Source organism: Culex pipiens, chromosome 1 (genome assembly GCF_016801865.2).
Source record: "Culex pipiens pallens isolate TS chromosome 1, TS_CPP_V2, whole genome shotgun sequence".
NCBI lineage: Eukaryota > Metazoa > Arthropoda > Insecta > Diptera > Culicidae > Culex > Culex pipiens.
The window spans coordinates 1,146,299-1,171,097 of NC_068937.1; the positions used below are offsets into that span (position 1 = coordinate 1,146,299).

The 24,799-nt window shown below is 32.9% G+C and overlaps 3 protein-coding genes across 5 annotated transcripts; all 3 read left to right on the top strand.

The window, feature by feature from the left end:
- Positions 1–14: 14 nt before the first annotated feature.
- On the top strand, positions 15–5,627 carry LOC120424304 (exostosin-2). Its single transcript, XM_039588389.2, has 2 exons — positions 15–707; positions 3,777–5,627. The coding sequence occupies exons 1-2, from the start codon at positions 85–87 to the stop codon at positions 5,467–5,469; spliced, it is 2,316 nt and encodes a 771-aa protein (XP_039444323.1). The 5' UTR covers positions 15–84; the 3' UTR covers positions 5,470–5,627.
- Positions 5,628–8,420: 2,793 nt separating this feature from the next.
- Positions 8,421–11,260, top strand: LOC120424294 (ER degradation-enhancing alpha-mannosidase-like protein 2). The gene is made up of 2 exons (XM_039588376.2): positions 8,421–8,600; positions 9,008–11,260. Exons 1-2 carry the CDS (start codon positions 8,443–8,445, stop codon positions 11,217–11,219), a joined length of 2,370 nt encoding a protein of 789 aa, XP_039444310.2. The 5' UTR covers positions 8,421–8,442; the 3' UTR covers positions 11,220–11,260.
- Positions 11,261–20,640: 9,380 nt separating this feature from the next.
- LOC120424298 (uncharacterized) lies at positions 20,641–23,322 on the top strand. Of its 3 annotated transcripts, XM_052711619.1 has the most exons (4): positions 20,641–20,848; positions 20,929–21,217; positions 22,671–22,747; positions 22,779–23,322. In XM_052711619.1, the coding sequence occupies exons 2-4, from the start codon at positions 21,209–21,211 to the stop codon at positions 22,993–22,995; spliced, it is 303 nt and encodes a 100-aa protein (XP_052567579.1). In that variant the 5' UTR covers positions 20,641–20,848; positions 20,929–21,208; the 3' UTR covers positions 22,996–23,322. The 3 variants fall into 3 exon arrangements, with proteins under 3 accessions (XP_052567579.1, XP_039444317.1, XP_052567578.1); XM_039588383.2 differs by having other exon boundaries at positions 20,642–20,848; positions 22,671–22,933; XM_052711618.1 differs by lacking the exon at positions 20,641–20,848 and having other exon boundaries at positions 20,862–21,217.
- Positions 23,323–24,799: the final 1,477 nt, after the last annotated feature.

Below are 24,799 nucleotides of genomic sequence, written 5' to 3' on the forward strand. Positions count from 1 at the left end.
AAATCTGTCAAACGGAGAAAAAGAAGCTTTTGTTTACAAAAATTGTCGGAACGAAAATTCTACGGTCAAACCCAAAAAATTTCGATGAAAAATGTGAATAAAAGTGCCGCCGTCGGGATGTCCGTGCTTCCGCTCAAGTATTCGACCGCGCTCAAGCAGGCGGTCGCGCCGAAATCCGAGTTGAACCGGTGGTTGTTCGGGTTTGTCGTCGCGTTGGTGTTGTTGGTTTGGTTCGGGGGCGGTTCCAGCGCGGAGGGGGACAGCGAGCGGCTCTCGCTGGATCTGGTGGACATACCGCAGATCGTGCTCGACCAGGATGCCGAGCTGGCCCGGGCCAGGAATCGGAACTGCTCGTACTGGGACTGTTTCAATGTGTATCGGTGTGGCAAGAGGTCGGTTGGAGGTGGTGGAGGAGGAGGAGGGTTAGGTGGGGGTGTTCCGGGACCTGCTGGAGGGAGTGGGGAGGAGCAGCAGGAGCGGATGTCAATTTACGTTTACCCGCTCAAGGAGTTTGTGGACGGGGGTAGTCATAAGCAGGCTTTCCAGCTGACGAAGGAGTTTTACACGATTCTGAAGACGATTGTGGACAGTCCGTACTACACGGCCAATCCGAACGAGGCGTGCCTGTTTGTTCCGACGCTCGATACGCTGAATCAGAACCGGATCGATGTGAATCTGGTCGGGAAGGCGCTGGCCACGTTGCCATAGTAAGTATTTAAGTACGAAGTTCAAATTTAAGATAAATTTAATGAATTTGATTTTTAAAATTTCTAAATTTTTAATAAAAGCTTAAAAATTTACATTAAAAAATTTTCAGTGTTTTTTTTTTTGAAAATGTGCAACTTATTCAATTTACCTTTACAAAAACATAAATAATTCATTTTTAAGTTATTTCACTATTGAGGATTTTTTAATAATTAAAAAAAATAAAACTGCAATTTAAGTTATATGTGAAATAAGGGTCAATTAATCAGAGAGTAAAAACACTGATGTACAAAAAGAAGAAAAATAAAAACATTTAAAATGGTAATAAAAAAAAATCAGATTTCTATAGTTAAAAAATTAAGAATTAGGGATTTAAAAATTAAAAGAATCAGAGTATTAATGAATAAAAAAAAGGGACCAGAGAACAAAAATGCAATACAAGACAAATCTAAAAATTCATAAAAAAAGATAACTAAAAAATGAATTCAATAATTGACAAATTAAAGAACCCAGAAATTAAAGAACTGAAGAATAAAAAAATAAGAACTAAACAATTGAAGAATTGATAATCAAAGAAGGAAAAAAAAATATCTAAAAGGTTTATAAAATTAAAGCATTGCAAAATTTAAGAATAAAAAAGAAGCTAAGAAAAAAAAAGAATTTAATAAATAAACCAACGAATTGAAGAATAGAAATATAAAAGAATAAGAGAAATAAAAAATCAATTAATTAATAGGAATTGATTAATAAATAAATAAAACAATTTATTACCAGATTAGTAACAAAATTAAAGATTCCAAAATACAACAATAAAAGGAACATAACATAAAATAACATTAAATAATTAAAGAGCTAAAGAATTCAAGAATTGAAAAAGATAAAGAGTTAGAAAAACTAAGAATCGAATTGAAGCTGAAAAAGAATAAATAATAAAAGTATCATAGAATAAAAAAAATTATAATAAAAATTTAAGGAACAATTTCAAATATATAACGATGAAATATATTGAAGAATTGAATAAGTTAAAAAAATTAAAAATTCAATAATAAAAACAGAATTGACGAAATGAAAGAAAAAAAAGATTATTATAAAAAAAAAATAGAATTAAAGAATAAATAAATTACAAAATTATGTACTAGAATTATCAAAGGATTAAAAATATTAAATTATTTAAAAAATAAATAATTGAAGAATTTAATAATTAAAGAAATAATGAATTCTAGATTTGACAAATTAAAGAATTGAAGAGTCAACTAATTAACGAATTGAACAATTTATGAATTGGGTAAAAAATTTAGTACTAATATAATAAAAACCCTAAGAATTGAAGAATTAAATTAAGTGAAATTGATGAATTATAAGTTATTTTTTTGAATTAAAAGGAAGAATTAAAAATAGAAAAATAAAGAACTAGAAAAAGATTAGAGTGCTCAACTAAATTTAGTATTTTTCAGAATTTTATCAAATTGACGAATTTAAAAAAATACACAACCATTATTTTAAATACCATCTCGCGAAAAAACAAATTAAACATATTTTACAAATTGTACAGATTTCAGAAATTCTACAAAATTTTACGAATGATAAGAATTTAAAAAATATATAAAATATATATATTTTTAAAGTTAAGACAATGCCGTACAAGCTCAACAAATTTTATGAATTTTAAAACATCCTTACACCTTATTAATTTTTAAAATTTTACAAACTTTAAACAAAAACAATTTTTTAAAATTTTACAAATAATGAACTTTTTTTTGAATTTTGAAAATTTTACATGCTTAATTTTTTTTAATTTGAAAATTTTTAAGAATTTTGAAAATCTTATAATTTTGTTAAATTTTCATGAATAATATTATATATAATTCATAATAATAATAAATTCATGAAAACTTAACAAAATTATAAGATTTTCAAAATTCATAAAAAATTTCAAATTAAATACAACTAAATAAAAATACAATTTAGCAAATGTTATTTTTTTCAAATCTGATGAACTGAGAAAAAATACAAATTTTAAGAATTTTAAAAATATTACAAGCTTTACAAATTTTATGATTTTTTAAATTTTTACAAGCTCAACAGATTTTATGAGGTTTGAAAATTTCACAAACTTAACAAATGATATGAATTTTGAAAATCTTATTTTTTAAAAACTAAAAAAATAAAAAAATTGAAATCTTTAGAAATTTTCTTATTTCCGTTTCATCATTTCTTCCCAACTTTTTTTCTTGTTTTATGAATTTAATAACAAATTTAAAACATTTCAAAATTTTTACAAAACTCATAAATTTGACAAATTTCAAGAATTTTACGAATTTACAAAAATGTATGATCTTAAAGCGTTTTTCCATTTTTATTGGTTACAAATTTTACGAATTGACCAAACCTTATTAATTTAATGAACTTCACGAATTTAACGAACTCTACAGATTCAGCGAATTTTAAAATTAAAAAAAAATACGGATAATAAAAATTGCTTCACTCGAAAAAATAAATAAATTTAAGAATTATGTTTTTTTTTTCAAATGTTTCAAAATAATAACAATTTTTAAAATTTTACCAGTTATTTTAACATTTTTAGCGAATTTCGATTTGTAAAAAATATGTATTTTACGAGTTTAGAAATTAATCATTTTTCTTTTCTTTTAAAGGTTTTAACGAATTTATTTATTTTTCTTAATTTTATCTAGTAATATGAATTTTACAAATCCTAGAAAATTTTAAAAAATTGCAAATTACACAAATTTGACTTCTTTCAAATGTTTTGAAATTTGCAAAAAAAAAAACAAATACGAATTTGAGTTTGTTTTCCAAATTGAAATCTGAAATCTTTCATGATTTTTTTTTTAACAAATTTCACAGATTCAGCGAATTTTAAAATAAAAAAAAATACGGATAATAAAAATTGCTTCACTCGAAAAAATAAATAAATTTAAGAATTAGGTTTTTTTTTTTCAAATGTTGCCAATAATAACAATTTTTAAAATTTTACCAGTTATTTTTTACGAATTTTAAAAATACTAACAAATTGACAAATCTTTCCAACTCTCACATTTTCCCTCCCCCAGCTGGGAAAACGGCGAGAACCACCTGCTGTTCAACTTCATCGCCGGCACCGCCCCGGACTACAACACCGTGTTGGACGTGAACACGGACCGCGCCATGATCCTGGGCTCGGGCTTCGACAGCTGGACGTACCGGCCGGGCTTCGATCTGGCGCTGCCCATGTACAGTGCCATCCTGGACCATCACCGGCCGAGGCGCGACCAGGAGCGGAAGTTTCTGCTGGTGAGCTCGCAGTTGAACATCTTCCAGCGGCAGTACCGGATCATGCAGGAGCTGACGTACGACTATGGGAATGACATTTTGCTGCTGCAGCGATGTCCGACGAGTACGGTGAAGGCCGAGGCTGAGGCGAGTTTAGTTGGGGTGGGTTCGGCGTCGTCGGCGTCGTCGGATGAGAGTCCGGAGGAGATGTTGAAGGCGGTGAAGGATGTGAGGTGTAACTTTCCGCAGGGGAATGAGTACGAATATCCGAGCGTGCTGGAGAATGGGCAGTTTTGTTTGGTTGCGCGTGGGGTGAGATTGAGCCAGCCGACGTTGATGGACGCGTTGGCCAGTGGGTGTATTCCGGTTATAATGGCGGACAATTTGGTGCTTCCGTTTGGGGAAGTTCTGGATTGGGATCTGGTTTCGATTCGGATTCATGAGAATAATTTGCACTCGGTGATTTCGACGTTGAAGGCCGTTTCGAAGGAGCGAGTTCAGGAACTTCGTGCCCAGGGAGCTTACTATTACGATCGGTATTTTTCCAGCTTGAAAAAGATCGTTTTGACGACACTTGATCAACTGAATGATCGCATCTTTCCGCACCTCAGCCAAACTTACAACCATTGGAATGTTCAGAAAACGCAACAATCGACTCAGAACCCACTTTTCCTTCCGTTGATCGCGCCGAAAGCGCAAGGTTTCACCGCGGTGATCCTCACGTACGATCGCATCGAGAGTCTCTTCATCCTGATCCAGAAACTGGCCACGGTCCCCTCCCTGCAGAAGATTCTAGTCATCTGGAACAACCAGAAAAAGTCCCCGCCCCATCCGAGCCTCTTCCCGAAGATCGGCAAACCCCTAAAGGTCATCCAAACCGCTGCAAACAAACTCTCCAACCGGTTCTACCCGTACGAAGAGATCGAAACCGAGGCGATCCTCACGATCGACGACGACATCGTCATGCTGACCGCCGACGAGCTCGACTTTGGCTACGAAGTGTGGCGCGAATTTCCCGACCGGATCGTCGGCTTCCCCTCACGAACCCACGTCTGGGACAACGCCACGAACCGGTGGCGCTACGAGTCCGAGTGGACCAACCAAATCTCGATGGTCCTGACCGGGGCCGCCTTCCACCACAAGTACTGGTGCTACGCGTACACCTACTCGATGCCCGGCAACATCAAGCAGTGGGTTGACGACCACATGAACTGCGAGGACATTGCGATGAACTTCCTGGTGGCGAACGTGACGAACAAACCGCCGATCAAGGTGGCCCCGCGCAAGAAGTTCAAGTGTCCCGAGTGTACGAACAATGAGCAGCTGTCGGCGGATTTGAACCACATGGTGGAACGGTCGGCGTGTATTAATCGGTTTGCGGAAATCTACGGGACGATGCCGCTCAAGACGGTCGAGTTCCGGGCGGATCCGGTGCTGTTTAAGGATAATTTCCCCGAAAAGTTGAAGCGATTCAACGATATTGGCAGTTTGTAAGGGAGCGGGGTAAGTCTCATCAGTCATTGCATTTAGTAGGGTTTAGTGGTGTAAGCTTGTGCGTAGCGTTGTTTGACTCCAGTGGACATTTTGCAAAAACATCTACCAAATATCAGTAAGAAATCCTTACAATAAAGAATTGTTCGTAAGTTAGTGAATGGGAATGGCTTTTGATGGGATAAAGATCCGAACAATCCTTAACGCTTGCTCAAAACCATTCAACTCCAAGCGGAACTCATTTGGGGAAACCGTGGAGATTTTCCCTTGTTCGCTTAAAAAAGTGGATCATCAACGCTTCTCGTCTTACAAATCCCTTTCCTTGTCCCTTGTGCGCGGTGGAGCTGGGACCGACCGGCTGTCATGGTGTTGAGGATCTGATTCAGGTAGAATTTGTCCGAGGCAACCATATATACATGACGAAATCCAGTCTGCAATCGGCTAAAATCACCGTCTCTAAGCAAAACGATAAAGATCCGAATAATCCCTCAATGTCGATTGATTGTCTAAGTTTTAAATAAATCAATCGTCTTTACAGTTAGCAAGACTTGAACTCCTCTTCTTCAGTCCCAGAGACAACTTCTTTGTTTGTTGCCGACGCCTTCCAGAGAGATTAGATTTGCCGACGCCTTCCAGAGAGAAGTTATTTTGCACCATTTCACACTGGGAAAAAAGCCGACCTGTAGCCCCGGGAATTAGATGCCGCTAAAATGTTCCGAAAACATTTAAAATTGAAGAAAATACTAAACTTGTGCCCCTTTTGTAATGTACCGCATAACTTTCGCGATTCGCCTAATGAAAGTTGACCGTTCAAACATTGAAGAATAAAAAAAATCATAATAAAAAAAAATCAGAAATCCAAACATACAAATTTTCCTATTTAAAAAAAATGATAGTTTTCAATTCAAAAATGTTAAATTTGAGAATTTTACAATTTCATAACATAGAGATTGAAAAAATCGGAAAACATAAAATACTATTTCTTAATCATTGGGTTTTCTGATTTCAGAATTTTTAAATGGAAGATTTTGAAAATATAAATGAAAGAATTTCAGTTTTTCTGATTTTTCAATTTTAGTTTTATTTTACATTTCAATTTTGTTTAATTTTAACTTTTTTTTTTGAATGTTTATTTTCATGATTTTTATATTGTATTTGTATTTCTGAATTTTTAAATTTAATAAGTTGTAAATGATCGTGTTTTTAAACAAGATTTTTTTTTAATGTTTGTATTCTTAAATTTAAAAATTTATGAACACAAAATTGCTTGTTCCATAATTGTGGGATGATAAACCCCCCGCAATTACGAAACACCTAATTTTAACTGAAATTCCACAAAAAAAATTATCAAACTACAGTAGTTGTTCGGTAACTGGGCTGAGAACGTAGCCCAGTCACCGAATGTTGCTCGTTAGCTGGGCTGAACAAAATATAACGAGGAGACAACCGATGCATAACATTTTCCAGATGAAAAAAAAAAAGTTACTCAAATTTATGTACAATGTTTACTTTTCATATTTCTTTAATTTTGACTTGAAATTAAACAAAAGTTTGAAAAAAGTTTTTTTTTATTTATTGAATATGATTTTTGCACCCATTAACCCCTCGGTCATTTTGGTTTGTTTTGGTTTTTTTGACGTTTGTCTGCTTTTTAAGTGGGCTACGGCCCAGTTATCGAGCGCCCAGTTAAAAAGCAGCTCAGTTAAACAACGCCCATTTACCGAACAACTACTGTATTTACAATACCTTACTTGACCGTAGAATTTAAAAATATATACTTCTGTAGAGAACCCACATTTTTTTACATTTGTAAGAAAACATGTGTTTCGAATTGTAGATTTCGTGGGTTGATATTTTTTTCTTCAAATTTTTTTTGATTTTTTTTAATATTGGCCGATTTGTAAAGTTTTCCAAAAAAGTGGGATGACTGTATCCGGAGTGACGTTTTGGCGAGAACCTTCGCATAATCGAATGCAACTCTTGGTACGAGTTGTGTTTATATTTTTAAATCCCCTGATTTTGGAACTTTCATATTCTGAAGTATAGATTTTTTTTTTAAATTTTGTAACTTTAAATTTTTTTAATTTTATTTTTTTTTGTATTCTGGATTTTAATTTTGCATTTTAGAATTTTTTAATTTTTTTTTTGCATTTTATTTTTTTACAGTTTTTTTTTGGATTTTAAGTTTGCTTTGAATTGAACTTGAATTTTTAATTTATTGAATGCATGAATTTATATGGCACATCAAAAACTTCATTTATTTTTTCTATATTTCTGAGTAGATATAGCAGATAAATAAGTTTTTTGTTCTAAAAAATGAACTCAAGGTAATGGCTCATACCTCGAGTTTTTTTTTTGAAAATGTCCAATAAACCAAATTTCCAGTTTTTGCTTTTTGGGTGTTTTAAAAACCGCCTTGAGTCAGGGGTATTAAAAAACACCCAAAAAGCAAAAACTGAAAATTTGGTTTATTGGACCTTTTCAAAAAAAAAAAACTCGAGGTATGAGCCATTACCTTGATATGTATTTTTTGGTCCCCTAAAACATTTAAATTAATCTAAAATCAGAAAATACGTTTTTTTTTTTAAATTCACCTTTAGTGAATAAAAGTTAATTTTAAAAATCTGGCATTTTGTTAAGAATGCGATCATATTTTTTTAAAGTTTGCTCTAGTTATTCTGTCTGGATTGTTGAATTCCTAACTCGATGGTCTTCTCGATATCTACAAAAAGAAAAACAATCGATCTGTGTGTGAAAGCCCGACATAACTATTTGCTCTATACACATTTCTGTCGGGGAAATTAGTCCACTGCAGTTAAAAATCAACAAAGGTCCGTGAACGCACTCCACCAGCGCAAGCGTTCGCTCTGTTGTTGTTTTGCCACCCACCCACCCATTTTTGACAGCTGATAAGTCCCGTTCATTCGTGTTGTTATTTTCCGCTGAACGTAGTCGGCAAATCGAATCAAACTTTTGATGTCGTGTCCACCGTCGTCGTCGCAGCCAAAAATGAAGCGGTTCCGTCGTTCCGGCGGCAGTCGGAACGTGTTCCTGCTGGTGCTCTTGGTGCCACTGCTCGTGGGCAGCGTTTCCTGCCTGCGGAAGTACACCAAACAGGACATGCTGCGGTTGAGGTGAGGTTTGTGGGAAAAGTTTTGTGCTGATCGCAGCAATTTATGGGGAAAAAACAGTACAGTGGAAGAATAATTATTATTCTGGAATACTTTTTCAAAAAGGTTCTAACAGCACAGGTGCGGCATGCCATCCCTCAGGATTACGGTATAAAAGGCGGCTGTCGGAGAGAAATAAATCATTCTTATTTTGACCACTGAAAAACCAACAAGACAAGAAGGATGTTTCCAGACCGTGTTCAAGCGGGATCCGGGAGTTCTGTTACGATCCGGAAGCTGGGTAACGTTGGAAGCCTGGTTCGCCGAGTATGCCGTGATCCCTAGGGTATAAGATGCGTACAGAACCTCTTGGAAAAGTACTCTAGAATTGCCGTTACCATCGTTAACGCCACGAAATCGATTCCCCGCAGGGAGGAGGTCCGGGCCATGTTCCAGCACGCGTACGACGGCTATCTGAAGTACGCGTCCAAGTACGACGAGTTGCGGCCGTTGAGCTGCGACGGAGTGGACACCTGGGGCAGTTACTCGCTGACGTTGATTGACGCGCTGGACACGCTGGCCGTGATGGGGAACTATTCGGAGTTCCGGAGGGTGGTGCGGTTGCTGGAGCAAAAGTCGTTCGATAGTGACATTAACGTTTCGGTGTTTGAGACGAACATCCGGATTGTGGGCGGACTGTTGAGTGCGCACTTGATGAGTCATAAGGCGGGGGTGGAGCTGGAGGAGGGTTGGCCGTGTAATGGGCCGCTGTTGAGGTTGGCGGAGGATGTGGCGAAGCGGTTGCTGCCGGCGTTTGATACGAGGACGGGGATGCCGTACGGGACGGTGAATTTGAAGTATGGAGTTCCTTATGGGGAGACGAGCGTGACCTGCACGGCTGGGATTGGGACGTTTGTGGTGGAGTTTGGGGCGTTGAGTCGGTTGACGGGGGATCCGATCTACGAGGAGGTGGCGTTGAATGCGTTGTACTCGTTGTACAATCATCGGTCGTCGATTGGGCTGTTTGGGAATCATATTGACGTGCAGACTGGACGGTGGACGGCGCAGGACGCGGGGATTGGCGCCGGGGTTGATTCGTACTACGAGTATTTGGTGAAAGGAGCTATCATGCTGAACAAACCAGATTTGATGCACATGTTCAACGAGGGACGGAAGGCCATTGATAAGTACTTAAAGCGGGACGATTGGCACGTTTGGGTGTCGATGAACAAGGGCCAGGTCACGTTGCCAGTGTTTCAGAGCTTGGAAGCGTACTGGCCGGGAGTGCTGAGTCTGTTTGGGGACACCAGCGTGGCCATGAAAACCCTCCACAACTATCATACCGTTTGGAAGCAGTACGGATTTTTGCCGGAATTCTACAACATTCCAAATGCGGAAGCTGGAGCGAATCGGGAGAACTACCCGCTCCGGCCGGAACTGATCGAGTCGGTCATGTATCTGTACCGTGCTACCGGCGATCCCTACCTGCTCGAAGTAGGTGAAGACATCCTCCGGAGCATTGAGTACAGTGCCAAAACGCCCTGTGGCTACGCAACGATCAAAAACGTCCGTGATCATCACAAAGAAGATCGTATGGAGTCGTTCTTCCTCGCAGAAACCACCAAATACCTCTACCTCCTGTTCGATCCGGACAATTTCATCCACAACGATGGCCGCGTCGGCACCGTCATCAACACAACCCACGGCGAGTGCATAATCGATGCCGGCGGCTACATCTTCAACACCGAAGCCCATCCGATCGATCCGTCCATGCTCCGGTGCTGTCACGAAACCCCGAACCAAAATCTCTTCGCCGGCTACAGCCGGGAAAAGTTCGCCGGAGATCGGCTCGACCTAACCCGCACCCCAAAAGAACCCGAGCTGAAACCTCCCCAAGAAGTGGAAAACATCTCCGTCGTCGAAGCCCAAATCGAAGACTCCATCCCGGCGGCCGTCCTCGAAGAACTCGGCGCCAAGCTAGCCGAAGCTCGGCAAGCCCTGGCCAAGAAGCGCCTCGAAGAAGCCTTCCAACGCGCCCAAGAATCGCTCAAAGCACAACAAAACGAATCCCCAACGAATCTCTCCACCTCCGACGACAGCCTGATCGTCCCAATCGCCCCTTCCCCAACCACGAAACCCCCAACGGACGATCCGGAACGGATGACCACCGTCAAACTGACCCCTTCCGCCCGCGATCCCGACGACAAAAGCGCAACGGCCGCACTCAAGCTGAACGAGAGCACTCCTCCGGATGTCACAACCGGCGAGCGGGAAGTTCCGGAAGCGACGACCGTAGACGAAGACGACGAGCAGGACGAGGGCAATCCGGCGAAAAAGTTCTTCTCGGAGAATAGTTCCAGGGCGGGTGCGGTGGCGGACGGGGAGTCGGCGATTCCGCCGACGGTTGGAGGGCAGGTTCCGCAGCAGCAGCAGAAGGGACTCAACGGAACGATTGCGGAGATGGTGCAGAACATGTTCAAGACGAAGGTGTACCAGAAGAGTTTTGATGCGAGGGTTATGCTGGAGCGGGTTAGAGAAAACGGGAAGAACCGGAACGGGACGTGGGCCACGAATTATGGGCTGTTGACGTGCAAGGCGCAGCCGTTTTTGCAGCGGATCACGTTAATGGGGGAGTTTTATTGAGGGGGAGAATAAAAGATTGAAAGGCATTCCAGGGGAAAAAATTGTTTTTATTAGTTGAGAAATGCCAAATCATGAATTAAATAATTTTATAATTCAATAACTTAAAAATTTAATAATTTTATAATTCAATAATTTAATAATTTAATAATTTAATAATTTAATAATTTAATAATTTAATAATTTAATAATTTAATAATTTAATAATTTAATAATTTAATAATTTAATAATTTAATAATTTAATAATTTAATAATTTAATAATTTAATAATTTAATAATTTAATAATTTAATAATTTAATAATTTAATAATTTAATAATTTAATAATTTAATAATTTAATAATTTAATAATTTAATAATTTAATAATTTAATAATTTAATAATTTAATAATTTAATAATTTAATAATTTAATAATTTAATAATTTAATAATTTAATAATTTAATAATTTAATAATTTAATAATTTAATAATTTAATAATTTAATAATTTAATAATTTAATAATTTAATAATTTAATAATTTAATAATTTAATAATTTAATAATTTAATAATTTAATAATTTAATAATTTAATAATTTAATAATTTAATAATTTAATAATTTAATAATTTAATAATTTAATAATTTAATAATTTAATAATTTAATAATTTAATAATTTAATAATTTAATAATTTAATAATTTAATAATTTAATAATTTAATAATTTAATAATTTAATAATTTAATAATTTAATAATTTAATAATTTCATAATTTAATAATTTAATAATTTAATAATTTAATAATTTAATAATTTAATAATTTATTAGTTTAATAATTTAATAATTTAATAATTTAATAATTTAATAATTTAATAATTTAATAATTTAATAATTTAATAATTTAACAATTTAATAATTTAATAATTTAATAATTTAATAATTTAATAATTTAATAATTTAATAATTTAATAATTTAATAATTTAATAATTTAATAATTTAATAATTTAATAATTTAATAATTTAATAATTTAATAATTTAATAATTTAATAATTTAATAATTTAATAATTTAATAATTTAATAATTTAATAATTTAATAATTTAATAATTTAATAATTTAATAATTTAATAATTTAATAATTTAATAATTTAATAATTTAATAATTTAATAATTTAATAATTTAATAATTTAATAATTTAATAATTTAATAATTTAATAATTTAATAATTTAATAATTTAATAATTTAATAATTTAATAATTTAATAATTTAATAATTTAATAATTTAATAATTTAATAATTTAATAATTTAATAATTTAATAATTTAATAATTTAATAATTTAATAATTTAATAATTTAATAATTTAATAATTTAATAATTTAATAATTTAATAATTTAATAATTTAATAATTTAATAATTTAATAATTTAATAATTTAATAATTTAATAATTTAATAATTTAATAATTTAATAATTTAATAATTTAATAATTTAATAATTTAATAATTTAATAATTTAATAATTTAATAATTTAATAATTTAATAATTTAATAATTTAATAATTTAATAATTTAATAATTTAATAATTTAATAATTTAATAATTTAATAATTTAATAATTAAATAATTTAATAATTTAATAATTCAATAATTTAATAATTAAATAATTAAATAATTAAATAATTTAATAATTTAATAATTTAATAATTTAATAATTTAATAATTTAATAATTTAATAATTTAATAATTTAATAATTTAGTAATTTAATAATTTAATAATTTAATAATTTAATAATCTATTAATTTAATAATTTTATAATTTTATAATTTTATAATTTTATAATTTAATAATTTAATAATTTAATAATTTAATAATCTAATAATTTAATAATTAAATAATTAAAAAATTAAATAATTAAAAAATTAAATAATTTAATAAGAATTTTAAGAATTTTAAGAATTTGAAGAATTTTAAGAATTTTAAGAATTTTAAGAATTTTAAGAATTTTAAGAATTTCAAGAATTTTAAGAATTTTAAGAATTTTAAGAATTTTAGGAATTTTAAGAATTTTAAGAATTTTAAGAATTTTAAGAATTTTAAGAATTTTAAGAATTTTAAGAATTTTAAGAATTTTAAGAATTTTAAGAATTTAAGAATTTTAAGTAATTTAAGAATTTTAAGTAATTTAAGAATTTTAAGATTAAGAATTTTAAGAATAAGAATTTGAAGAATTTTAAGAATTTTAAGAATTTTAAGAATTTTAAAAATTTTAAGAATTTTAAGAATTTTAAGAATTTTAAGAACTTTAAGAATTTTAAGAATTTTAAGAATTTTAAGAATTTTAAGAATTTTAAGAATTTTAAGAATTTTAAGAATTTTAAGAATTTTAAGAATTTTAAGAATTTTAAGAATTTTAAGAATTTTAAGAATTTTAAGAATTTTAAGAATTTTAAGAATTTTAAGAATTTTAAGAATTTTAAGAATTTTAAGAATTTTAAGAATTTTAAGAATTTTAAGAATTTTAAGAATTTTAAGAATTTCAAGAATTTTAAGAATTTTAAGAATTTTAAGAATTTTAAGAATTTTAAGAATTTTAAGAATTTTAAGAATTTTAAGAATTTTAAGAATTTTAAGAATTTTAAGAATTTTAAGAATTTTAAGAATTTTAAGAATTTTAAGAATTTTAAGAATTTTAAGAATTTTAAGAATTTTAAGAATTTTAAGAATTTTAAGAATTTTAAGAATTTTAAGAATTTTAAGAATTTTAAGAATTTTAAGAATTTTAAGAATTTTAAGAATTTTAAGAATTTTAAGAATTTTAAGAATTTTAAGAATTTTAAGAATTTTAAGAATTTTAAGAATTTTAAGAATTTTAAGAATTTTAAGAATTTAAGAATTTTAAGTAATTTAAGAATTTTAAGATTAAGAATTTTAAGAATAAGAATTTGAAGAATTTTAAGAATAAGAATTTGAAGAATTTTAAGAATTTTAAGAATTTTAAGAATTTTAAGAATTTTAAGAATTTTAAGAGTTTTAAGAATTTTAAGAATTTTAAGAATTTTAAGAATTTTAAGAATTTTAGGAATTTTAAGAATTTTAAGAATTTTAAGAATTTTAAGAGTTTTAAGAATTTTAAGAATTTTAAGAGTTTTAGGAATTTTATAGTTTTAAAAAATTCAAGAATTTGTAAGAATTTTTTTAAGTTTAAAAAATTTAAGATTTATTGAATTTAAGAAATTTGAGATTTTTTCAATTTTAAGAATTTGAAGAGTTTTAAGAATTTTTTTTTTTTAAGAATTTTAATAATGATAAGAATTTTAAGAGTTTTAGGAATTTTATAATTTTCAAGAATTCGTTATATTTTAAGAAATTTATGATTTTCTTTAATTTAAGAAATTTGAGATTTTTTGAACCTAACAATTTTAAGACGGGTTTTAATAATTTTATTTTTATAAAAAATTCTAGAAATTCTATAATTTTTAATGTTTTTAGAAATTTTAAAAATTATTAAAATTTTAAGAATTTTAAAAATTTTTAAATTTTAGAAATTATAAATTTTTAAATTTTAGATTTTTGAAAATGAAAAATTTATCATGAAAATATCATCTTTTAAATTTGTCATTGGCTCCATACGAAATTCCAGGACGATGAAATTAAAAACCCCCACCTTTGAGATATATGAACATTAAAACGTAAGAATTGCCACAATCATAATCTTTCCTTTGCCGAATTCCTAATCTGATTGTCTCAAAGATTGTCTGCCATTCAATCGCACAGCCTACTTTGTACCCAAAATCCCTCTCACCTTGCCCCGCGTACCAACGATAAAGTGTCCCAATTAATTCCTTCCCCGGAAAATTCAAAAGCATCGCGCCTGCTAGGACGGGATAAGCTCCATGCTACTCCATGCTTCCAGCATTACCACACGTGCCAAATCCGCCTACTGGCGCGACACGCTGTAAGCTTCCAGCATTAAAAGACGCTTGCCGGCTCGCGCGACGTGACATTTCACAAAAACCAACAATTATTAAAACCCATTTGAAACCCCTTTTCGACCTCGATTTTGGAGGGAATTTCGAGTGTGGGGCATTATCCCGATTGTCGCCCTCACACAAAAAAGAGGGAAACATGTGCAAAGCCCTTCATTTACATCCCCCCTTCTCCCTTTTTCCTGACCCTTTTTTTTGGCATCCAAAAGGTAATTGCTTCATTGCGATCTTCAAAGTGGCCAAAGTGCCAACCGTTCGTTTGTTTCCCCCTTTTTCTCTTTGCGTTTTATTTTTGGACCGGAAATGGAATCCATGACACTTGGCGCGCCTCCTTTGTTGTGGGGTTTCCCGCTCCGCAAATCTGCGTGTGTGTGTGTGTGTGTGTGTGTTTATGTATTTTTCATTGCTTTTAATAATAAGCCCTTTTGGGCTGAAAATAAAAACCCCCTTCTTTTCTAATAATCACACGCCATATGGTGCGACCAGAGACAAGCAGAGCGATAATTTATTTCACTTTTGGTTCCGCTTAAATGAGTCCTTCTCCGCACGGTCTAGTAGTCTGGGGCATGACTTTCTTAGTCCCTTCTGTTTTGCGGCGAAAATCGAAAAACCAACGAAACACGTGGTTTTGCCAGCAAAAAAATAAAAACGACACTTTTACAAGGATTCAAATTGGAGGAGGGGGTGAAATGTGAATAAAAATGTAACACATTTTTCGACTGGGTCGTCGTCGTTATCTGTGGCACGCAATCGCGACCTGAAATAATTTGGGCTCTTTCCGGTTTTCCCACGGTCGAAAATATTCGCAGTAGGCGCCGTGCGAAAAAAAGGAATCGAAATTTGATGGAGTCTTTGGCTGTGGCTTGCTGCGACTCGATGGTATCGCGAGCACTGATTCTAGCTGTCAAAGTGGTGTTATTTGTTAATAAATAATGAACTTTACGATTTCTATTGGCTTTTCGACGTTTTCTGATATTTTTGTTTCTGTGAAGTCAATTGGGAGGAGATGTTTTGCTTAAAAATAATAATAGTAATAATAATAACATTTCAATGAAAAAAGTGTTTAAATTCGCATGGAGATGGTGATCTTAGCGGATTGCAGACTGGATTTCGTCATGTATGAGTGATGATTTTCAACTTTGCCGAAGACAACAAATCAATCAGAAAAACTGATATCAAGATCACTAGCGTGTCCAGATCCTCAAGAAAGGTGGGGAAACACTATGAGCGTTTCGAAAATTTCGTCGTTTATGGACACCCCCTGAGCAATTTTAGAACAAATTTCTTTTGTTTTTGGTCGTTGTGCTCAAATATGATCCATCGCAAATTGTCGTCTTGTAATTTAAAACAAAATAATGATGATAAGATTTCTTTAAGCACGCTTCTTTTACTGTTGTCCATAATAATAAACACAGGGTCAAGGACCCAACAATAACATCTTTGGTAATTTTAGGTTGTAAATATTTGACCAGAAATTGAAAACAGACAGCTCTAAATGAGCCATAAATTTCTTTTAAGAAAGTTTTCAACCTTGAAAGCCATCCATTAATCAAAACCCACCTACGCAAAAAAACAACGTCAAAAAATGCACTAAAAACCGAGAAAAAAAACCCCAAATTTCTCCGCCCCGCAGCAGCCTACTTGGATCTGGCGCGCGCTCGCGGGGTTAAAATTGAAAAATTACCTTCCACATTTCCATCGATCATTTTTCCACAAACATGAGAAGACCTCTTCTTCTCTCTCTCTTTTCCACAAACATGAGAAGACCTCTTCTTCTCTCTCTCGTGGTCGGTCAGAGAAAAAACAATTTGGTAATTAAAACGGGAACTCTCGAAGCACTCTCTCTCTGTGGTTCGACTTTTTTGTATTTTTTTGTATTTCTCCATTCAAGCAAAGCACGCTTTCCATGGGGGCCACACCGATTTCGAATTTAAGCCACTTTCGGTCGAATTAAAATACCGTATGTGGTATGATGGCCAGAATGGTCCCAAATCGGAGAGGAGTCAAAAAAACGAGACTGATAACGTTGCATTTGATTGAACCGTTTTCACCCCCAAAAAAGAAGGAAATTAGTACGAGAGTCGCAGTCATTACAAATCCACCCCCCCATTCGTAGTAGGCTACGTGCTCGAACGTCAAATCGGTTTGACCAAATGGTCAAATTTCACGTTTTCGATCGTGGATCCAAGCAGGCTGCCTACTTGGATGCTGCGGTGGAGCAAGACGCGGAAGGCATTCCTACCCGAAAAACCGGTCCCTTAAAATTTCTCATTAAAGTGACAGCGGCCGCGGCAGCGCGGCGAAAGCAAAATAACATCAACAACATTCGATTTCAGTTTCTTTCCGCGAGTTTTGTCAAGCTTGCTCAACGACCGCTCCGCGTCGATCATTTTGCCTAACTACAACCACCAATACCATTTTAAATAACCAATTCCAAAGTGGTGCCACACGCAAGGCCGTTGGGCCGTTAATCGAGCCCCCCTAAACTGTTGAAAGAGAAGCGGGCAAAAACAAGTAATTTAACAACATATTGCGTTATTTTTCCGCTAAGCCAGGCACGACGACGACGACGGCCACCTTCAACAAAACCGCGATCGCAGCATGCCGTGCGCCGTCAAGGTAAGGAAGGAAGGCTGTTTTTAAAAACAAACTCAAGACGAGATTCAAGATCAACTAGAGAAGGCGCAGGTTGCTACGATCGACGATCGCAGCAACAATGTTGTTTTGTTTAGTAGGTATAAAGGCAGGAAAGATTAGATTATTACATTCGGTGAAATTATTACGCGTGACGCGAGAGATGTCGATCTTAGACATGGTCTGGCTATGATTTAATCGGTGATGGAAGCAGAAAAATGCCATTGCTAACCCTTTGAAGGATTTTTTTCATAATCATTTTTAGATGCAAAAAGGGCGTTAAAGCCCATTTCAATGTTTACATTTAGAGAACAATATTGCTTTCTTTGATTAAACATTTAGCAAATCGATTTCAAACAAATATGTTCAGGGATTCTACAGGAAAACTTTGGATCATTTTTTGTTAAATAAACCTCTTAGTTTTTTAGAATTATTCATAAAATTATTTCTATTATCTATTTCTATTATCGGCCTATCAGCACTTTGATCAAGAATTACAGCTTTCATAAAGTGTTTTTGACTGTTCCAAAGTGATAAATAGCTCAAATAAAAGTGAGCAAGCAACTCTCCATTGTTAGTTCATCTGAAAATGTTGATTTAATAGCGGAAAATGGCAAAAGTGATGAGAATTGGTCGAACGGCTTAGAGTGATTAAAATGGGTATATTTCCCATATGTATCATAGAAATCGTAAAATTTACAAAACATTTGTTTTACAAAATTAATTAATTGTGTAAAGTTCGAAAAATTTGCAAAATTGGTGCAATCAAATCCGTAAGATTTGCAAAGTTCGTAAAATTTGTGAAGTTTATAGATTTTGTAATTTAAAAATTTGTGAAAATTGGATTGGAAACGTCTAACATTTGTTAAATTTATAAAATATATATTTTTTTCAAAATTCCTAAAATTGGCGTATTAGTAAAACTCGTAAAATTTGTCAATAATCGTAAAATTCAACAAATAAGTCAATTTAAAAAAATAAAAAAATAATAATCGTGAACTTCATCAAATAAGTCAATTTAAAAAATATATAATAAAAATCGTAAAATTCACAAAGGTCAATTTTGAAAATTAAAAAAAAAAACAAAAAAAGGAAAAAAATAATTAGACAAAAATATAAAAAATAAGATAAGAAAAATTCTCAAAAAAGCTATTTTGCAAGATTAAATTTTCCCCATACAATACAAATCAGACACGGTAATATTTGATAATCAGTATCTTCAGAAGGAGTTTTCTGGTCGTTTTGGTGTCTCCGGAAAAGTTATAAATTTCAATTAGGACTGCTCAGAAATAAGGGTACATGAAGGAAAATTTTCATGTTTTATTGCCTTTCTTACTATTTCACTTTTTATCATCAAAAATTAAATTCCCAAAATACGCATACTTTGAATTTTTGAGATTTGATGGTTCACAAGGGAGCGTTCTATTGTTACGTGACGCAGTAGGGAGAGAGTAGGGGTCGAAGGATATGGTATGCTTCATACACAAATTTCCAAAATATTTTTTTTTGCGTTACGTAATAAAAGAACGCTCCCTAAGGGACTAAAAAGACAATTTTTAAGACCATACCAATATCAACGCAATCAAAATGGCATTAAATTTTTTTTTTCATAAAGTGCATCGTTTTTAAGTTATATGCATTTTAAGGTATATTTTTTCGAACATTTTTAACTTTCTTCATGTTAAAAGTATTTAATGTAGAAAAATGTCCACTCTTTCATTAACTTAGGAACTTCTACCCTTATGAACGTAATTGCAAAATAAGTAAAATTCAGAATTATTTTATTTTAAATTCAAATATTTTCATTCTTCAAAATGGAGGTAAACATTTTACAATAGCACAACATTTTTTTATTTACAAATTCTAAAAAATCTATTTTAGATTGTCAGGTCAGTAAATTTCTGATGCAGTGGTTTCATTTTTGATATTGAAAATTAAATTGAAAAAAAATAATTTAAATTGAAAATTTTCTTTATTTTCCTAAAAGACACAATTTTTTAAACCATTTAAAGCTAGTTTTTTTCTGTGTTTAAAACATTTTAAGCTAGTTTTTTTGTGTTCAAACGAGTAACCCTTCTAAATTTAAAGATTTTCTTTTAGTTTAAACAATTATTGACAGTGAAATCATTTTTGTTAAATGGCAACACTGCCAAATTAATATTGACTAATTTTTTTCTTAGCTCAAAGATAGCAGTTTTGGTCATCTTTTGGCAAGCCAAGATTTTTTCTTTTAAATTTTGATATCTTCTCACTACTTTGCCGAAACCACCAAATTGATCAAAACCTGTTGTAATGAGATTTAATGAAGATTTGTAAACAATATATGAGCGAACCTAACATGCAACATAGCTTCTCTGATCCTGGGAAATGTAGTCACCGAGATTCAGTCAAATAAAAAAAAATACAAAAATCAACCTTGAAAATCTAGCAAATCACGCTTTCTACTTTCTTAGTCCTGACAGGGCTACCACGCATTTCGTCACGCCCATCACCGACTGTCGTCGTCGTTGTCTGCCTACTGCGATCCACGCGATCTCGTGCCACACAGCGCACACACGTGCACGTGTATAGATCCCAGCATGCCATGGGAAAGAAAGAAAGTGCGAGTTTATCACTGACTCACTGACATAACTGTGAAAAATGTTTTAAAGATTTGAAGAAATTTCGATCTGGATCATTGCGAGAAAACTAAAAATAAAAATCGAAAATCAAACTTCAAAATATAATTGATTTTTTTTTGCTGTGTATTCCCTGTTTGAAAAATGTCGCACGTCGTACGAGTTGTCGCACGGTTTTGATTTTACCGTTTCGATATGATTGGTCGAAAGGACAACAAACGCATGACAAACACTCGACATGCGCGACATTGTTTTTTCCATCGATTTTCCTTAATTTCGACGTCACGATTTTCGTCGACGCAAACAGTTTGACAGTTCTCTTCAGCTGATCTTGTTTGGACTTGATTTCAACCAAATTGAACCAGTTGTCGTTGCTGTTGGGCTACTGGAGGATTTTGACCGATTGACAGGTAAATTGTGTTACTTTTCCGGAAAGTTTCGGCTGGAGTGGCGAACGGCCAAATCATAGTCTTATGTTCTGGATTTCCAGATTTCGGTTGTCGTGGCTGTGAAGGACGAAGACGGTGGGCCATGTTCCGGTATCGGAAGGAATCGGTCTGCGATTGAGAAAGCGGATTGGTGTTTTGCTTTCCGCGGAAGTTGCATTCCCAAAGGAGAAGGAGTTTCCGAGTGTTGAATGTGTCGGAAACAGAAGGAGGGAGACGGAACATTCAAGCTCGGGAGTCAATCACTGTTCCGCTTGAATAAAAAGGTGGAGGAGGACGAAATAATAAACTCCCGCGACGTTTCTAAACAGCCAGAATTTGTTAATGGAACCGGTGAGTAGTGTTTTGGATGAGGTGTATTGGGAGTGCGTTTGTATGACGCAAAACAAAACATAAACATAAAACTTATAATTCGACGAAGAAAAATATTCAATTTGAAATTGCACAATTTTGAATTTAAGATTTTTTCATTTTATAATTCTTAAAATTTCAAAATTCTTAACTTAACTTCTGAAATCCTAATTTCAAAAATTCTAAAAAGATTAAGTTTTTTTTAAAGTTTGGAGGGTAAATGATGTATTTAAAATTTTAAAATCCAAACATAAATAAATATATAACTCTTTCGTTCTGAAATAAAAAAACTAAAAATTCTTAAAATTCCAAAATTCTTAACTTCTGAAATCCTAAATTAAAAAAATCGAAGGTTCTAAAATTCCTAAAACTATCAATCTAAAATTCCATAAATTTTTATTTTTAATTCAAAAAATATATAAATATTTGAAGTTAAAAAATTCCAACATTCTTAAATTTTTAAATTTACACAATGGAGCACCCGCAGTCGAGCAGTTTTTGACAGTTCGCTCAATAAGAAATACATTGTAGAAAAAAGCAAAAACTGCTCGAATGGAAATGCTCCATTCCTTGCTTCTTTTAAAATTCTTCAAATTGCATAATTTAAAAACCATTGAATCTTGAAATGAGAAAATTCAAGGTTATTTATAATCTTGAGAATTTGAAAAAAAAATAATGTTCCTAGTTTTAATAAAATTCTCAAGATAACATATATTGTGGCATTAAAAAAATGCTAAAACTCTAGACTACTAACATAAACATAAACTACAAACATAATAAAATTCTTAAATTCCTACATTCATAGATTCTAAAATTGTGAAATTTTCGGCTTTACAGAACTCTTAAAATCTAGTATTTGAAAATCCTAAAAACAAGTGCTTACATTCTGATATTCTGGAAAATTGTATTTTAATTCTTCAAGTTTTAATATTCCAAATAATTTAGAAGTTTTAAAATTCCTGATAGTCTTAATACTTTCAAAATTCTTCGTTTTAATATTATAACATTTTTAAAATTTCTGATTCCTAATATCTTGAGGTTTGTAATTCTAAAAAATACAATAATAAAGTAGATAATAAGTTTTTAAAATTATCTATTTTTATTTTTTACAATTTTGTGATTTCAACTATTTGGGGTTTTTTATAAATATTATTTAACTTAACTTTGAAAAATATTTGCAACGGCATTTTGAAAATATTTATTTTTGTCATTGGATACATCAGAACCTCACTGCTACCCACAATAAAATCAAACATAACATGTTTAATTTTTTTAAACCCAACAATTCTAATGAAAGTCAGCTTTAAAATTTCAAAACATGAATCTTTCTTTCTCAAAATTTTGAAATGCAAAATATTTATAAAACACGTCATGTCTTAATATTCTTAAATTCTTGAATCCTGCAATTTTTTTTAAATTATTTTATTCGTTCCAGCTCTGTACAAACAGTTTCCAGAGTGCTTTTTGCTGGACGTGGACCAGCAAGAGGAAAAGGACAATGAAAATGCGTTGGTGGTGTTGGACTTCTAGCGGAATCTCAAAAGTGCAATTATCAAAACTCAGTCTTCTTCCTGGAGATACTTTCGGCCGAGAACATCCACCGGGTGAAGGCGATCGAGGTGGACAAACTTCCCACGGGGCAGCACTCGAACATTGGAAGGGTAGACAAGCAGATCCTTTCCAAAAGTGGTTGGCCATCGTCGGACCAAAAGGAGTCGGTTTGTATTTCCTTCTTGTGCAACGGCCAATCCCGTCACTAAGCGAAATTAAGAGAAGTATGGCTGCAGTGATAGTGAATTTTTTAAAAACAAAGTGCCAGGCCAGTGCAAACTAATACAAATGAATAAAAATAATGAAAAACATAAACAACGTGAATTTTATTTTGAAAATAACCTCAAAATACCAAAATGACAGCACACGACAAAGGCACGACATCCTAAATAACAAAACCGTGCGACGTCGGTCGAATGTCGTACGACAATGTCGAACAATTTCGATTATCGATCGTACGACAAATACGACATTTTGGTGCAAAAACGTCTGACATTCGTGCGAAAGTCGCGCGACATTGTCGTGCGACGTCGTACTATTGCACGGACGACAAACGACGGACGTCCGACGGACTTTTCAGTCAGGGTTCATACGAATACGCAAAATCAACGCCTGCTACGCGTCGAGGACATCGTCCATCATCGACTGCGTGGCGTCGATCGTTTAGTATCGAAAGCACTCTCACTTTTGTTTGTCTCCCTTGCTCACACCCTCTCTTCTCTCTGGTTTGTCGTCGATCGGGAGGCAGCTCTGGAAAGTTCAATCCCCATTTTTATTTCGATCTTTTTCCGTTGGCCATTGGCCAAAAGAGCGATTGACGAATTGTGATTTATTTCCTCAATAGGACACAATCCAGCGAAAAGAATCCAACAAATTTTCTCTTTATTTGGCAATAAAAATGCTTTTCGCATGTTCAGAAATGCGCGCCCTTTTCAAAGCATTACCACCCAGCGAAATTGATCAGCACGCGATTGCTTTGATGAGGCGTTCGTGCGTTCAACTATAGTCTAGGTGACGATCCGCGGAAGTGGGATCGAATTCGATCGGAAACGGCGCGGTGCACGAAAACACGCGCTCCACAAATCCAAATCAAAGCAGGCCATTGTTTCGGCCATTTTCGCGCGTTTCTTTGGCGAGTTAAATTTCGACAAAAGTGAACGTTTTGAATTTGAAATGGTGCAAAGGCGTAGTTTTTATGACTTTTTTTTTCTTGCGGCAGTGATTTGGCACATTTAAGTGTGGTGCGCTTGTGTTTTGTAATCGATGCTAATGAGAAATGCTGGCCGGGCAATGGATGTTTAATTGACCGTTTCGTAAGAGGGCGAGTTTCCGCACTGGAATATGCAACTTTTGGGATGAAACGAGCATATTGTTTACTAATCAGCGGGGAATGCGTTTGCATTTCTATCTTATTTTTCACTTTCTCTTTTTAAATTTGATTTTTTTGAGGTTTCAATAAAACAAAAAAAAAACAGTGAGTTTTTTTTTTGATTTTTTTTTTGTTTTTGGTGTAACAATTGATTGAAAATATTTTTGGAAACAGCTTAAAATTCCTTGTTCAGTAAATTTTGATATTTTTTGCTGTTAAAGATATAAAAAATTAGACTTAAAAAATGAAAACCAAAAAAACATTGCTCAAGAAGTTTTCGTTAATTTTAAGTCTTTTTGAAATTAATGACAGTGTTCACGTGGTTTGTAAATACTTTTTGATTCAATATTTTAAAGGTTTAGAGGAATTTGAAAAGATGTTCAAAAAAATATAATATTTAACCTTTTTAGCTCAAGATTCTTTTGAAAATTTCTTTAAAAATAATTCTAACAAAAAATGGGAGAAATTTGTTCATGAAAACTCTCAAGGCAAACACATTTTTATGACAAAGCAGAGGAATTCTCTGGGACTTCGAACAACGATTGTGTTTGGATTTTTTTTTTAATTTGGATGAAACTTTGTGTGTTCATACAAGTTTTTCTACATTTTTAGCAAACTATTAAAATTTTCCAAAATCGATTTGG

Excerpts from the sequence above, each read along its gene's own strand:
- LOC120424304 (XM_039588389.2), top strand. The coding sequence starts at position 85 with ATGAAAAATGTGAATAAAAGTGCCGCCGTCGGGATGTCCGTGCTTCCG. Across the intron at positions 708-3,776 it reads GCGCTGGCCACGTTGCCATA|CTGGGAAAACGGCGAGAACC; the intron begins GTAAGTATTTAA and ends TCCCTCCCCCAG.
- LOC120424294 (XM_039588376.2), top strand. The coding sequence starts at position 8,443 with ATGTCGTGTCCACCGTCGTCGTCGCAGCCAAAAATGAAGCGGTTCCGT. Across the intron at positions 8,601-9,007 it reads CAGGACATGCTGCGGTTGAG|GGAGGAGGTCCGGGCCATGT; the intron begins GTGAGGTTTGTG and ends GATTCCCCGCAG.
- LOC120424298 (XM_052711618.1), top strand. The coding sequence starts at position 21,076 with ATGTGTCGGAAACAGAAGGAGGGAGACGGAACATTCAAGCTCGGGAGT. Across the intron at positions 21,218-22,670 it reads AGAATTTGTTAATGGAACCG|CTCTGTACAAACAGTTTCCA; the intron begins GTGAGTAGTGTT and ends TATTCGTTCCAG. Across the intron at positions 22,748-22,778 it reads AGGACAATGAAAATGCGTTG|GTGCAATTATCAAAACTCAG; the intron begins GTGGTGTTGGAC and ends GGAATCTCAAAA.